Here is a 16,260-nt window from a genome sequence, read left to right as displayed (position 1 = left end):
TTCGCTCTGATTCTGGGGTGTGTGTAGAGGCAAGGATGGGGTTGGGACAGAAGTATAAGAAGCACTGTAGCGTCCTAGAGGGGCTGGGGAGCTGGTGCAGTGCTCTGGGAGAGGTTTCCTGAAGGCCAATTAAGTGTATATATACATATATTTATTTATTTATTTATTTATTTTTTGAGACAGAGCAGGCTGGAGTGCAGTGGCCTGATCTCCGCTCAGTGCAACTTCTACCTCCTGGGTTCAAGCAATTCTCCTGCCTCAGCCTCCCGAGTAGCTGGGATTACAGGCGCTCACCACCACCATCAGCTAATTTTTGTATTTTTAGTAGAGACGGGGTTTCTCCATGTTGACGAGGCTGGTCTTGAACTCCTGACCTCAGATGATTCACCTGACTTGGCCTCCCATAGTGCTGGGATTACAGGCGTCAGCCATAAATATATATATTTTTTAAAATTCAAAAGTAATAATACCCAGTTGAAAACCCCAAATTATGCGAAAGTATAAAAACAAAAACCGTGAAGGCTTCCTTTCCCTTCCCTGCTGCTTTTCCAGGTCCTGGGGCAGTTGCATCTCAGTGCTAAGTCTCAGGGGAGACGGAGCCCCTCCGAGGCCTCACCCAGCTGTATCTGTGTCTGGGACTCTGCTGACATTTCCTTTCTGACGTTAATAGCATCTCTGGCTAGGTGTGGGGGCTCACACCTGTAATGTCAGCACTTTGGGAGGCTGAGGTGGGAGGATCACACGAGTCCAAGAGTTCGAGACCAATTGGCAACATAGTGAGACTCTATCTCTAAAAAGATAAAAAAATAAACCAGGTGTGGTGGTACATGCCTGTAGTCCCAGCTACTCAGGAGGCTGAGGCAGGAGAATCGCTTGAACCCAGGAGTCCAAGTCTGCAGTGAGCTATGATTGTGTCTCTGCACTCCAGCCTGGACAACAGAGTGAGTGTCTATTTCTTAAAAAAAAAAAAAAAAAAAATTAGCATGTCATCTGCTTGCATTTGACTTTGTCCCTCCTCTTTCCTGCACAGACGAGAACTGTTTAACGTCAACCAGGGAGCCCGAAAGAATGCCCGTAAGATCCTAGTTGTCATCACAGATGGAGAAAAGTTTGGCGATCCATTGGGATATGAGGACGTGATTCCTGAGGCAGACAGAGAGGGAGTCATTCGCTACGTCATTGGGGTATGGAATGCCGCTCTCAGGGTGATGCTTCTGTGGAGGGTTTCTATGTGGCTCCATCCTCCAATTTGCAAATATTAATAAAATCAAAGTGACATGAGAGCTCTTGCTAGCTCATATACACCATATCAGCTATCTGTTGCCACATCAATGCTGTGTAATAAACTATCCCAAAATTCAGCAGCTTAAAATAATAAGTAAGCCTGTGGGTCAGCTGGCCAAGAGTTCTGGTTTCAATAGCCTTCCTCAGCCATTAGCTGCAGGTTGGCAGGCTGCTCTGCTGATCTTGGCCAGGCTCTCTCTGCTTCTGAGGGTTGCCAGCTATGTCATCTGCTGGACCTGATGGCCTTGGGTGGAACCACTAGGGTGACTTGGCCCTTTGGCAACCTGGCTCTCATTCTCCAGGGCTAGCCTGGGCATGTCCTCATGGTGAAAACGGGAGCAAGAGAACAGTGGAGATGTTGCAAGTGCTTTTTCATGCCTCTGCATCATGTTTGATAACATCCATGGGTGTCATGAGCGGTGCAAGGTTAGAGATAACTAGGTCCATGCAGGTTGGTGTCTTTCTGCAACATCAGGCTTTCGTTGATCCTATTTCAATCACAAATGCCACGAGCTGCATGGAATTCCCAAGGAGGCAGTTCTCCTTAGTGCATCCTGTTCACTCGGACACTCTGGCTCAAGCCACCCACGAATCAGTCAATACTGCAAACTGTATATAATAGTATACTTAATCAATATATAAAAGTTATAGGTTGAACATTCCACAGCAAACAAAGTAACGTTTGACATTAGAAGAAAAAGAAAGAGGAGATAGGATGAATGAAAAGGACTCCTGGTCTGGGCCCAAGGGTCCTAGTCACATTAATCTTGCAAGGCAGAATCTTTGATGCAGCAGAGTCCTCGGCGGCAAATGCCAGGCTCTCATCACAAGCGACTGCGAGGTGTGAGTTCCAACGGCTGCTTTGAACTGCTGAAGGCTAGATTTCTTCTAGTCACAGAGCCCTCTGGTGAGAACAGACAGGGAAGAATGTGCTTGTTTGTGTCCTTATCTGGTTGGATGTAGTCTTTATTTGTTTATTTTATGTATTTATTTATCTGTTTGTTTATTTATTTATTTATTTATTTTGAGACTGAGTCTCGCTCTATCGCTCAGGCTGGGGTGCAGTGGCATGATCTTGGTTCACTGCAACCTCCACCTCCCGAGTTCAAGCAATTCTTGTGCCTCAGCCTCCTGAGTAGCTGGGACTACAGACATGCACCACCATGCCTAGCAAATTTTTTTTTTTTTTTTGTATTCTTGGTAGAGATGCGGTTTCACTGCGTTGACCAGGTTGATCTTGAACTTCTGACCTCAAGTGATCCGACCGCCTCGGCCTTCCAAAGTGTGTGATTATAGGAATAAGCCACCGTACTTGGCCTATTTAAAAAATTTGTTTAAAACAACCTTATCCTTGTTGGCAAAGTGCCCTGTGAAATATGCAATGCAGCCTTTTTCTAAGATGGAGTTAGTTATGTCAAGGGTGCTCTATATACAATGGGCTAAAGCAAGACTCATGCCTGAGCCCAGAGGTAATGAAGTGGGCAGATGACTCCACCAAGAGCAGGAGGGCACAGCAGAGCGCTAGGGAAAAAGGCCTGGGTACAGGAAGAGGCAAGGAGTCAAGATCATCAGTGTAATCAAACTACGACAGCACGTGTGTGACACAGAAAGCGATATAACCATGGATACGTGCCTTGGCCTGTAGGAAATACCTTCATATAAAGACAAAGCCTCACCTTCCTCTAGGCGGGGTCAGCTCCACACCAGGAGACGTGGCCACAGCACATGGATCAGCAGCTGGGTTTCTGCCCCAACTTGCTTCCTTAGCACAGTGCCTTGTGCAGTGTACAACCTGCCCAACTATACCTGGCAACCCTGTCTCAGGGACCTTCTGATGCATTTCCTCACTTGATGAATAATGGTTCACACTAGTTTCCTGCAGAATTGTCTTTGTCAGATGATACTGCTACCCTCAGATCATGGCTTGGCCTCTGTTCCTTGGTAACAGGTGGGAGATGCCTTCCGCAGTTCGAAATCCCGCCAAGAGCTTAATACCATCGCATCCAAGCCACCTCGTGATCACGTGTTCCAGGTGAATAACTTTGAGGCTCTGAAGACCATTCAGAAGCAGCTTCAGGAGAAGATCTTTGCGATCGAGGGTGAGTCAGGCATCTGTGTTCCCAGAGCAGCTCCTTAGGCAGCCTCCCACCCCAGAACACATAGTCCCCTCTAGAATCCAGACCTTCCTAACCCTTGGTATCCCCCAGCATCAACTCTCTCCACTTCCTTCAGCTCTCAGTCCCAGCCTCACTTGGTTAATTCCTTTGAAGTCAAAGAATCCATACTTTTACCTCTAATTTTGCAAATCTTGGCTATAGGCTGGTAAATTGGAGTATGGGGGAGTCAAATCCCACCCAGTATTTTAACAGAGAAATTTGGATGTGTTGCCAGCAGTCGTCTGTTTGGTTCACTATTATATCCCAATTGCCTAGAATAGTGCCTGGTACTCAGAAGGTGCTCAATAAATGTTTGTTGAATAAAAGGAATTTAGAAATTGGGGGATTTCATATACAGTCTGGGTTTATGGTTTATCTTGAAAAACTGGAAGATTAGACACTTTGAAGACCTTGAAGACAGCATTCCCACTTGGCAGGAAGTGGCTGGAGGTGAATGGCTGTCACCCTTCTAAGAGGGACATATGCTGTCCAGCTTGACACAGATCCCGTCGGAGTCTCCTTTTGTCTGGCCACCAGAGCATTTGGGTTTTCAGTACCTATTCTAGGTTCTTCTGCTTTCTTTTCTTTTCTTTTTCTTTTTTTAGAGACTGAGTCTTGGTCTATTGCCCAGGCTGCAGTGGAGTGGTGCGATCTCGGCTCACCGCAACCTCTGCCTCCCAGCTTCAAGTGATTCTCCTGCCACTGCCTCCCGAATAGCTGGGATTACGGGCGCATACCACCACGCCCAGTTAATTTTTGTATTTTTAGTAGAGACGGGGTTTCAACATATTGGCCAGACTGGTCTCTAACTCCTGACCTCAAGTGATCTGCCCATCTCAGCCTTCCATTATAGGCGTGAGCCACCGTGCCCAGCCTTCTGCTTTCTTTAATGTAGAAAGTTCTCCTCTTCACAGGTACTCAGACAGGAAGTGCCAGCTCCTTTGAGCATGAGATGTCTCAGGAAGGCTTCAGTGCTGCCATCACGTCTGTAAGTGGCCCTTCATTAAATTGCGGGGGTGGGGCAGGGGGTAGCAAAAAGAAGAGATAGGAGAGATGCAGGAGTTTGGGGACTCTTCTCTGTGATAGGTACTTGGGAGGTAGCTCTGTGAGGGGCAGCGGTGGTCCCTTCTTCCTTCCTCATCAACCCTGTTCTACCTCTTTCCCAGAACGGCCCCTTGCTGAGCACTGTGGGGAGCTATGACTGGGCTGGTGGAGCCTTTCTATATACATCAAATGAGAAAAGCACCTTCATCAACATGACCAGAGTGGATTCAGACATGAATGATGCTTACTTGGGTAAGTGGGGAGGGCAAGGGTTGCTCTAAGAAGGGGTCAGGATTTGGCATAAGTCAACTAGCATAGATGTCTGGGTCTTTCATAGGTTCTTGGGATAGCTTTAAAGACAGAAACTTCAATTTTTTTTGGTTTGTTTTTGAGGTGGAGTTTCTTTCTTGTCTCCCAGGCTGTAGTGCAATGGCACAATCTCGGCTCACTACAACCTCTGCCTCCTGGGCTCAAGCGATTCCCCTACTTCAGCCTCCCGAGTAGCTGATGTTACAAGAATGCACCACCACCGCTGGCTAATTTTTTTTTTTTTTTTTTTTTTTTTTTTGAGATGGGGTTTCGCTCTTGTTGCCCAGGCTGGAGTGCAATGGCGCGATCTTGGCTCACCACAACCTCTGCCTCCCAGGTTCAAGCGATTCTCCTGCCTCAGCCTCCTGAGTAGCTAGAATTACAGGCATGTGCCACCACGCCTGGCTAATTTTGTATTTTTAGTAGAGACGGGATTTCTCCATGTTAGTCAGCCTGGTCGTGAACTCCCAACCTCAGGTGATCCACCTGCTTTGGCCTCCCAAAGTGCTTGAGTTACAGGCGTGAGCCACCGTGCCCGGCCTTTTTTTGTATTTTTAGTAGAGACCAGGTTTCACCATGTTGGCCAGGCTGGTCTGGAACTCCTGACCTCAGGTGATCCGCCTGCCTCAGACTCCCAAAGTGCTGGGATTACAGGTGTAAGCCACCTCACCCGGCCAGAAACTTCTAAATTGAATTGTAATTATGTTCATAAAGAGAAATATAGTGTAGGGATCCGTTACCCCAACACAGCAAGCATGGGGCTGCCCCAGTGCCTACTCAAGGAGTGGGTCTGCATGGTGGAGGAGGGGTCAGGGAATGCACTTCACTTCTCAGACCCCCACCTTCAGGTTATGCTGCCACCGTCATCTTGCGGAACCGAGTGCAAAACCTGGTTCTGGGGGCACCTCGATATCAGCACATCGGCCTGGTGGCGATGTTCAGGCAGAACACTGGCATGTGGGAGTCCAACGCCAATGTCAAGGGCACGCAGGTGAGTGTGGTTTGTGGAGCATGAATGTGCAAACAGAGGTGCCGTGGAGGCTTAGAGATTCCAGGAGGGGCATTCAGATGACATGCATGGCCCTCTTATAAAGGAGCCTTTGGAGGCTGTGAGCTGGGAAGTTGTGGGATCAGCTTAGCATTTGAGAAAGCTGTGTCCTCAGCTTTTTAACAACGATAAATAACAATGCTTGCCTGTACAGAGCTCTCTATGGGTCTTCCTGTACTCAGAGCTGGTATTCAACCCATATATAACCAGGATAGCCCTGTTAGTTAATAAAATATTGAACTAATTCCGTATTCATTGATAAATGGTGGATTCTCCCTCCGCCATGCACTGTGGTGCTTCCCCAGTCTCTGTGGGCTTCCCCGTGATTCAGCAACTATGAGGTCAGGCAGGACACTTCACAGACCCTCTAGGATCTGCTCCAGCCATGCCCCTGCTCAGTACCTGTGCAGCCCCAGATGTTCATTGTTTTGAATATCACCCCTGCAAAAGCAGCATGGTCACATATTATGTGGGAACTAGTGAGTGAGGCAAAACTCTGTAGTCAAAATCATTCTTGCAAATTCCTGAAATAGGACTGCACCCATGATATGGTGTCTATAGTTTTTTATTTTATTTTTATTTTTTTAATTATACTTTAAGTTCTAGGGTACATGTGCACAACGTGCAGGTTTGTTACATATATATACATGTGCCATGTTGGTGTGCTGCACCCATTAACTTGTCATTTATGTTAGGTATATCTCCTAATGCTATTCCTCCCCAGTCTCCCCACCCCACGACAGGCCCCGGTGTGTGATGTTCCCCACCCTGTATCCAAGTGTTCTCATTGTTCAATTCCCACCTGTGAATGAGAACATGTGGTGTTTAGTTTTCTGTCCTTGCAATAGTTTGCTCATAATGATGGTTTCCAGCTTCATCCATGTCCCTACAAAAGACATGAACTCATCCTTTTTTATGGCTGCATAGTATTCCATGGTTTATATGTGCCATGTTTTCTCAATCCAGTCTATCATTGATGGACATTTGGGTTGGTTCCAAGTCTTTGCTATTGTGAATAGCACCACAATAAACATATGTGTGCATGTGTCTTTATAGCAGCATGATTTATAATCCTTTGGGTATATACCCAGTAATGGGATGGCTGGGTGAAATGGTATTTTTAGTTCTAGATCCTTGAGGAATCGCCACACTGTCTTCCACAATGGTTGAACTAGTTTACAGTCCCACCAACAGTGTAAAGCATTCCTATTTCTCCACATCCTCTCCAGCATCTGTTGTTTCTTGACTTTTTAATGATCGCCATTCTAACTGGTGTGAGACAGTATCTCATTGTGGTTTTGATCTGCATTTCTCTGATGGCCAGTGATGATGAGCATTTTTTCATGTGTCTATTGGCTGCATAAATGTCTTCTTTTGAGAAGTGTCTGTTCATATCCTTTGCCCACTTTTTGGTGGGGTTGTTTGATTTTTTTCTTGTGAATTTGTTGAAGTTCTTTGTAGATTCTGGATATTAGCCCTTTGTCAGATGGGTAGATTGTAAAAGTTTTCTCCCATTCTGTAGGTTGCCTGTTCACTCTGATGGTAGTTTCTTTTGCTGTGCAGAAGCTCTTTAGTTTAATGAGATCCCATTTGTCAATTTTGGCTTTTGTTGCCATTTCTTTTGGTGTTTTAGTCATGAAGTCCTTGCCCATGCCTGTGTCCTAAATGGTATTGCCTAGGTTTCCTTCTAGGGTTTTTATGGTTTTTGGTCTAACATTTAAGTCTTTAATCCATCTTGAATTAATTTTTGTATAAGGTGTAAGGAAGGGATCCAGTTTTGGCTTTCCACATATGGCTAGCGAGTTTTCCCAGCACCATTTATTAAATAGGGAATCCTTTCCCCATTGCTTGTTTTTGTCAGGTTTGTCAAAGATCAGATGGTTGTAGATGTGTGGTATTATTTCTGAGGGCTCTGTTCTGTTTCATGGTCTATATCTCTGTTTTGGTACCAGTACCATGCTGTTTTGGTTATCGTAGCCTTATAGTATAGTTTGAAGTCAGGTAGCATGATGCCTCCAGCTTTGTTCTTTTGGCTGAGGATTGTCTTGGCAATGCAGGCTCTTTTTTGGTTCCATATGAACTTTAAAGTAGTTTTTTCCAATTCTGTGAAGAAAGTCATTGGTAGCTTAATGAGGATGGCATTGAATCTATAAATTACCTTGGGCAGTATGGTCATTTTCATGATATTGATTCTTCCTATTCATGAGCATGGAATGTTCTTCCATTTGTTTGTGTCCTCTTTTATTTTGTTGAGCTGTGGTTTGTAGTTCTCCTTGAAGAGGTCCTTCACATCCCTTGTAAGTTGGATTCCTAGGTATTTTATTCTCTTTGAAGCAATTGTGAATGGGAGTTCACTCATGATTTGGCTCTCTGTTTGTCTGTTATTGGTGTGTAGGAATTCTTGTGATTTTTGCACATTGATTTTGTATCCTGAGACTTTGCTGAAGTTGTTTATCAGCTTAAGGAAATTTTGGGCTGAGATAATGGGGTTTTCTAAATATACAATCATGTCATCTGCAAACAGGGACTATTTGACTTCCTCTTTTCCTAATTGAATACCCTTTATTTCTTTCTCCTGCCTGATTGCCCTGGCCAGAACTTCCAACACTATGTTGAATAGGAGTGGTGAGAGAGGGCGTCTCTGTCTTGTGCCAGTTTTCAAAGGGAATGCTTCCAGTTTTTGCCCATTCAGTATGATATTGGCTGTAGGTTTGTCATAAATAGCTGTTATTATTTTGAGATACATCCCGTTAATACCTAGTTTATTGAGAGTTTTTAGCATGAAGGGCTGTTGAATTTTGTCAAAGGCCTTTTCTGCATCTATTGATATAATCATGTGGTTTTTGTCTTTGGTTCTGTTTATATGGTGGATTATGTTTATTGATTTTCGTATGTTGAACCAGTCTTGCATCCCAGGGATGAAGACAACTTGATCATAGTGGATAAGCTTTTTGATGTGCTGCTGGATTCAGTTTGCCGGTAAATTATTGAGGAATTTTGCATCGATGTTCTTCAGGGATATTGGTCTAAAATTCTCTTTTGTGTGTGTGTGTCTCTGCCGGGCTTTGGTATCAGGATGATGCTGGCCTCAAAAAATAGTGAGTTAGGGATGATTCCCTCTTTTTCTATTGATTGGAATAGTTTCAGAAGGAATGGAACTAGTTCCTCTTTGTACCTCTGGTAGAATTCAGCTATGAATCCATCTGGTCCTGGAATTTTTTTGGTTGGTAGGCTATTAATTATTGCCCCAATTTCAGAGCCTGTTATTGGTCTATTCAGGGATTCAACTTCTTTCTGGTTTAGTCTTGGGAGGGTGTATGTGTCCAGGAATTTATCAATTTCTTCCAGATTTTCTAGTTTATTTGCATAGAGGTGTTTATTGTATTCTCTGATGGTAGCTTGCATTTCTGTGGGGTCGGTGGTAATATCCCCTTTATCATTTTTTATTGCATCTATTTGATTATTCTCTCTTTTCTTCTTTATTAGTCTTGCTAGTGGTCTATCAATTTTGTTGATCTTTTCAAAAAACCAGCTCCTGGGTTCAATGATGTTTTGAAGGTTTTTTTGTGTCTCTATCTCCTTCAGTTCTGTTCTGATCTTAGTTATTTCTTGCCATCTGCTAGCTTTTGAATATGTTTGCTCTTGCTTCTCTAGTTCTTTTAATTGTGATGTTAGCATGTCAATTTTAGATCTTTCCTGCTTTCTCTTGTGGGCATTTAGTGCTATAAATTTCCCTCTACACACTGCTTTAAATGTGTCCCAGAGATTCTGGTATGTTGTGTCTTTGTTCTCATTGGTTTCAAAGAACATGTTTATTTCTGCCTTCATTTCGTTATGTATCTAGTAGTAATTCAGGAGCAGGTTGTTCAGTTTCCATGTAGTTGAGCAGTTTTGAGTGAGTTTCTTAATCCTGAGTTCTAGTTTGATTGCACTGTGGTCTGAGAGACAGTTTGTTATAATTTCTGTTCTTTTACATTTGCTGAGGAGTGCTTTACTTCCAACTATATGGTCAATTTTGGAATAAGTGCGATGTGGTGCTGAGAAGAATGTATATTCTGTTGATTTGGGGTGGAGAGTTCTGTAGATGTCTATTAGGTCTGCTTGGTGCAGAGCTGAGTTCAATTCCCGGATATCCTTGTTAACTTTCTGTCTCATTGATCTGTCTAATGTTGACAGTGGGGTGTTAAAGTCTCCCATTATTATTGTGTGGGAGTCTAAGTCTCTTTGTAGGTCTCTGAGGACTTGCTTTATGAATCTGGGTGCTCCTGTATTGGGTGCATATATATATATATATATGATAGTTAACTCTTCTTGTTGAATTGATCCCTTTACCATTATGTAATGGTCTTCTTTGTCTCTTTTGATCCTTGGTTTAAAGTCTGTTTTATCAGAGACTAGGATTGCACCCCCTGTTTTTTTTTTGTTTTCCGTTTGCTTGGTAGATCTTCCTCCATCCCTTTATTTTGAGCCTATGTGTGTCTCTGCATGGGAGATAGGTCTCCTGAATACAGCACACTGATGGGTCTTGATTCTTTATTCAATTTGCCAGTCTGTATCCTTTAATTGGAGCATTTAGCCCATTTACATTTAAGGTTAATATTATTATGTGTGAATTTGATCCTGTCATTATGATGTTAGCTGGTTATTTTGCTCATTAGTTGATGCAGTTTCTTCCTAGCATCGATGGTCTTTACAATTTGGTATGTTTTTGCAGTGGCTGGTACTGGTTTTTCCTTTCCATGTTTAGTGCTTTCTTCAGGAGCTCTTGTAAGGCAGGCCTGGTGGTGACAAACTCTCTCAGCATTTGCTTGTCTGTAAAGGATTTTATTTCTCCTTCACTTATGAAGCTTAGTTTGGCTGGATATGAAATTCTGGGTTGAAAATTTTTTTCTTTAAGAATGCTGAATATTGGCACCCTCTCTCTTCTGGCTTGTAGAGTTTCTGCCGAGAGATCCGCTGTTAGTCTGATGGACTTCCTTTTGTGGGTAACCCAACCTTTCTCTCTGGCTGCCCTTAACATTTTTTCCTTCATTTCAACTTTGGTGAATCTGACAATTATGTGTCTTGGAGTTGCTCTTCTCAAGGAGTATCTTTGTGGCATTCTCTGTATTTCCTGAATTTGAATGTTGGCCTGCCTTGCTAGGCTGGGGAAGTTCTCCTGGGTAATATCCTGAAGAGTGTTTTCCAACTTGATTCCATTCTCTCCGTCACTTTCAAGTACACCAATCAGACGTAGATTTGGTCTTTTCACATAGTCCCATATTTCTTGGAGGCTTTGTTCATTTCTTTTTGCTCTTTTTTCTCTAAACTTCTCTTCTCACCTCATTTCATTCATTTGATCTTGAATCACTGATACCCTTTCTTCCACTTGATTGAATCAGCTACTAAAGCTTGTGCATGCATCACGTAGTTCTTGTGCCAAGGTTTTCAGCTCCATCAGGTCATGTAGGGTCTTCTCTATGCTGTTTATTCTAGTTAGCCTTTCGTCTGATCTTTTTTCAAGGTTTTTTGCTTCCTTGCGATGGGTTTGAACATCTTCCTTTCGCTCGGAGAAGTTTGTTATTACCGATCGTCTGAAGGCTTCTTCTCTCAACTTGTCAAAGTCATTCTCTGTCCAGCTTTGTTCCATTGCTGGTGAGGAGCTGCGTTCCTTTGGAGGAGAAGAGGCACTATGATTTTTAAAATTTTCAGATTTTCTGCTCTGGTTTCTGCCCATCTTTGTAGTTTTATCTACCTTTGGTCTTTGATGATAGTGACATACAAATGGGGTTTTTGTGTGGATGTCCTTTCTGTTTGTTAGTTTTCCTTCTAACAGTCAGGACCCTCAGCTGCAGGTCTGTTGGAGTTTGCTGGAGGTCCACTCCAGACCCTGTTTTCCTGGGTTTCACCAGCAGAGGCTGCAGAACAGCAAATATTGCAGAATGGCATATGTTGCTGCCTGATCCTTCCTCTGGAAGCTGTGTCTTAGAGGGGCACCCAGCCGTATGAGGTGTAAGTCGGCCCCTACTGGGAGGTGCCTCCCAGTTAGACTACTCAGGGGTCAGGGACTCACTTGAGGAGGCAGTCTGTCCATTCTCAGATCTCAAACTCCATCCTGGGAGAACCGCTACTCTCTTCAAAGCTGTCAGACAGGGACTTTTAAGTCTGCAGAAGTTTCTGCTGCCTTTTGTTCAGCTATGCCCTGCCCTTAGAGGTAGAGTCTACAGAGGCAGGCAGGCCTCCTTGAGCTGTGGTGGGCTCCACCCAGTTTGAGATCCCAGGCTGCTTTGTTTACCTACTCAAGCCTCAGCAATGGCAGATGCCCCTTCCCCAGCCTCACTGCCACCTTGCAGTTCAATCTCAGACTGCTGTGCTAGCTGTGAGTGAAGCTCTGTGGGCATGGGACCCTCCGAGCCAGGTGCAGGATATAATCTCCTGGTGTGCCGTTTGCTAAGACCATTGGAATAGTGAAGTATTAGGGGGGAGTGTCCTGATTTTCTGCATACCATCTGTCACGGCTTCCCTTGGCTAGGAAAGGGAATTCCCTGACCCTTTGCACTTCCCGGGTGAGGCGATGCCCTGCCTTGCTTTGGCTTATGCTCCATGGGTTGCACCTACTGTCTGACAAGCCCCAGTGAGATGAACCCAGTACCTCAGTTGGAAATGCAGAAATCACCCATCTTCTGTGTCACTCATGCTGTCAGCTGTAGACTGGAGCTGTTCCTGTTCAGCCATCTTGGAAGCTCCTCTGCCTGTAGTTCTTTAAAAAAAAAAATTTCAGGCGGGGCATGGTGGCTTATGCCTGTAATCCTAGTGTGGCAGGACAAGCCATAGACAAAACCCCTCAGACACCAAGTTAAAGAAGGAAGGGCTTTATTCAGCTGGGAGCTTCATCAAGACTCATGTCTCCAAAAACTGAGCTCCCTGAGTGAGCAATTTCTGTTCCTTTTAAGGGCTCACAACTCTAAGGGGGTCCACGTGAGGGGGTTGTGATCAATTGAGCAAGCAGGGGGTACGTGACTGGGGGCTGCAGGTACCAGTAATCAAAATGGAACAGAACAGGACAGGGATTTTCACAATGCTTTTCCATACCATGTCTGGAATCTATAGATAACATAACTGGTTAGATCAGGGGTCGAACTTTAACCAGACCCAGGACCCAGTGCTGGGCTGTCCACCTGTGGATTTCATTTCTGCCTTTTAGTTTTTACTTCTTCTTTCTTTGGAGGCAGAAATTGGGCATAAGACAATATGAGGGGTGGTCTCCTCCCTTATTCCCCTGCTTTGAGACTCTCACTCAATAGTGGGAGTTCTCACTTTTATTCTCACTACCCATGTCTTCTTGCAAGACAGATCGATAGTGATTTATATAGTACACTTGTGCTGAAGCATTTTGGTGAGCTAAGGTAGTGATGAAGCTTTTTATCATTTGAAGAAGTACAGGTAGCAAACAAGGGAGCAGTAAGCAGGTTTCTATTACTATTATAACTCCTATTATAAGAATTTTAAATCTTCTTAGCACTGGGAGCAATTTTCTAAACATGGCCCCAGGATCAAATCCATGCCACACTTGCGCAGGCACATGTGCCAGTTTTGTCATATTTCTAACTACGTCTTCAACTACTTGCCCTCGATCATCTATGTGTAGACAGCAATTAGTAATGTTAAATTTCCTACAGACCCCTCCTTCAGCTGCTAGCAAGTAGTCGAGAGCCAATCTATTTTGATAGATAACATTTCTCATCTGAGTTTCTTGCCAGGCCAGAATAGTCAAGGCTCTGCCAGTCTTATTAGTGATTATTTTTAAGAGAGCTTGTAACTGTATGATTCGGTTGAGCATGTAAATGGGGGTTTGGTATCCCCATGAGCCATCTTGTGCCTGAGTAGCAGGCCCATAATATTGTATGATTAGGGGAGCCATTCATTATTTTTCCAATTTCCTATAGCTATGCTTTTCTTTTCATGGGAGGCATAGACAGGGAAGCCCAGGAGTTCTCCTGTGGGCAGTAGAAAGAAAGATGGTTTAATAGTGCCAGTAACAATTACCTGCCCACTGGTCAGGTAATTTGGTATAAACTCTATGCCCACATATCCTGTATAATCCAGTGGGGGCTGTCCAGTCCCAGTGGGACTCCGGGTGGGTCCACATGGTTTGCAACTTTAGGAATTTACTAAATGGATTTTTCTTAGTGTGGTTTGAACTCCACTAGGTGGCTGTTTTTGTCATACTATTATACGGTTTTTGCCCAAGGCAGCTGAGTCTTCCCACAGGAAGGGTGAAGTCCTTCCCCACTCTTGCTATAGAGTATTGTGTAATGACTGAGGCTTTTAGGACCCAGAAGTTATCAGGGTGATTCTTTTGAGCTGGGAATTTGTCAGGAACTGGATCTTTAGGTACTAATTCTCGGGCTTCCCATGGCCATTGATCTCCCATTACAGTTCCTCTACATACATAACATGAAGTGACATTGAGAGACTTGGCTACATGCTCAGCTAATTGCAAAAACAAATTTCTTGTTTTTCCCGGAATTTCTGTTACTGGCACATTCAGTTCATAAAAGAAGGTTTGAAATACTGGCTCAGGAGAGTGTTTATAAACTTCTCCTTAAACCACGATACTTACTCGAGGATCCAGTCCAGCCCCATAGATTCCTAGGGTTACATGCTCCCCTTTTTTCCAGTGAGGATCAAGGGGATTGGTTATTACTAGTTATAAGGGGTTACACTGATCACTGGTACAGGAAGGGCCACTTTTTCCCTTTCTGAAGGTAGACATGATTCTTTTTATTTTTTTATCCAAGTAGCCTAAATGACACAAGACCAGTATCCACATTTATTTCCACACAGTCCTAATTTGTGACAAATATACTTATTTTCTGCCATATAGCCTCTTTCTTAATTAAGAGAACCACATCCTATTCCCAACTTATTACTATTAATGACAGTGCAGGCATCAAATTTCAAGGTCACTTGTTTGGGCACTCCTTTTTCTTCTGTTTTAGCTAACACTTTACTCGTGTCATTTATGAGCCCCCACCAGTCCTCAGTCCTTAATCTCATTTTAAAAATTGTGGTCATGGGAGGTTCAGATGGGTCATAACACACATCAGGTTGGTCATTTCCTGGGCTACACACCTTGTATAGAATAGCATTATACAAACAATTTCTTTTTAGAGTCCTGGTACACTTACAATAACCATAAAATAATAGGATCGTAGCAACTTTTGTCCTACCTCAGTGACTTGATGTATATGCTGGGAACAGTGCTCAGTCTGAGGAAGGTCAGTTGAAGTCCTTACTGTAAAAGTCCAAATTTTAAGGAAAACGAGTCCTGTGATGAGTTTCCTCATGCTTCGGCCATGTGTAGACCAGTCAGCTTCCGGGTGTGACTGGAGTAGGGCTTGTCGTCTTTTTCAGAATCACTTTGTAGGAGTTGGTGAAGCTGTTCCCGTCCACATACAACTCACAGTCTACTGATGTTCAAGGATGGTCTCGGAGGTTGGGCCCACTGGAATAAACTGAGTCCAATACCTCTACACAGTTATGTTCAACTGCACTCTCTGATACTGGGAGCAAGGTGGTGGGGTTTAGGATGTTGCAAACTTCAAGGATTATGTGGGAATTTTCACATAACAAGCTTTGGTACTTGGTTAATCTAGCATTTGTTAGCCAATGATGTCCTTTGGCATTCATCAAAGTTACCACAGCATGGGGGGCCTTTATATTCAGGTTTTGCCCAAGGGTTATTTTATCTGCTTCTTGTGCTAACAGGGCCATTGCTGCCAAGGCCCTTAGACTTGGGGGCCAGGCTTTGGAAACCCTGTCTAGTTGTTTTGAGAGATAGGCCCGAGCCTTGGCCAGGGCCCCACAGTCTGGGTTAAAACTCCAACTACCATTTTTTCTCTGTCTGACACATAGAGTGTAAAGGGTTTTGTCAGATCAGGTAGCCCCAGGGATGGGGCTGACATGAGTTTTTGTTTTAACTCACGAAAAGCTTGATGCTGTTGGTTGTAATAGATGTAATTTATCCAATCTACATTTTTATTAACTGTCACCCACCAAAATATTGACTCAAATCCTGCAACTATTTGATTTCAAGCTTTAAATGGATCTGGTGTTCCCCTTGGGACTCCAATTGTGTCTAAATGGACGTGAGAGTCGAAAGACCATAAGGGGCTTCTCTCACTTTACGATGGCTTATTTTTCCTCCCTGTGGTTGATGAAATGCCAGGGTGAAAGGAATAGCCAATTGGACTAAGGTACAAGTGCCACTCCAGTTATTTGGGAGAGTGTCCAGTAAAGGTCCACCACAATACCACCACACATCTGCTCGGGGATGAACAATCGCTGACTAATTGATAAGCTCTTGAAAATACTTAAGCTCACTGCATCCCTTCAGGTCTCCAAGGAACGCTGTTTCCTCCCTGTCGTGAGAGACAC

At 43.9% G+C, this 16,260-nt stretch overlaps 2 protein-coding genes across 3 annotated transcripts in view; one reads left to right on the top strand and one right to left on the bottom strand.

Moving 5' to 3' along the window:
- Positions 1 to 16,260, bottom strand: part of VKORC1 (vitamin K epoxide reductase complex subunit 1) — a 502,856-nt gene that overhangs the window by 207,419 nt on the left and 279,177 nt on the right. The gene's annotated exons all lie outside the window — the stretch shown is intronic.
- LOC126944175 (integrin alpha-M) overlaps positions 1 to 16,260 on the top strand; it is an 80,827-nt gene that overhangs the window by 13,067 nt on the left and 51,500 nt on the right. For both annotated transcript variants that reach the window (XM_050773444.1, XM_050773445.1), the window contains exons 8-12: positions 1,031 to 1,184; positions 3,233 to 3,383; positions 4,355 to 4,428; positions 4,607 to 4,736; positions 5,642 to 5,784. In XM_050773444.1, the coding sequence (XP_050629401.1) occupies positions 1,031 to 1,184; positions 3,233 to 3,383; positions 4,355 to 4,428; positions 4,607 to 4,736; positions 5,642 to 5,784 (652 nt within the window). The remainder of the gene's footprint in view (positions 1 to 1,030; positions 1,185 to 3,232; positions 3,384 to 4,354; positions 4,429 to 4,606; positions 4,737 to 5,641; positions 5,785 to 16,260) is intronic.

Source organism: Macaca thibetana, chromosome 20 (assembly GCF_024542745.1).
Source record: "Macaca thibetana thibetana isolate TM-01 chromosome 20, ASM2454274v1, whole genome shotgun sequence".
Taxonomy (NCBI): Eukaryota; Metazoa; Chordata; class Mammalia; order Primates; family Cercopithecidae; genus Macaca; species Macaca thibetana.
Note: the sequence above shows the minus strand (reverse complement) of the source record. Positions and strands in the feature narration are given on the sequence as shown.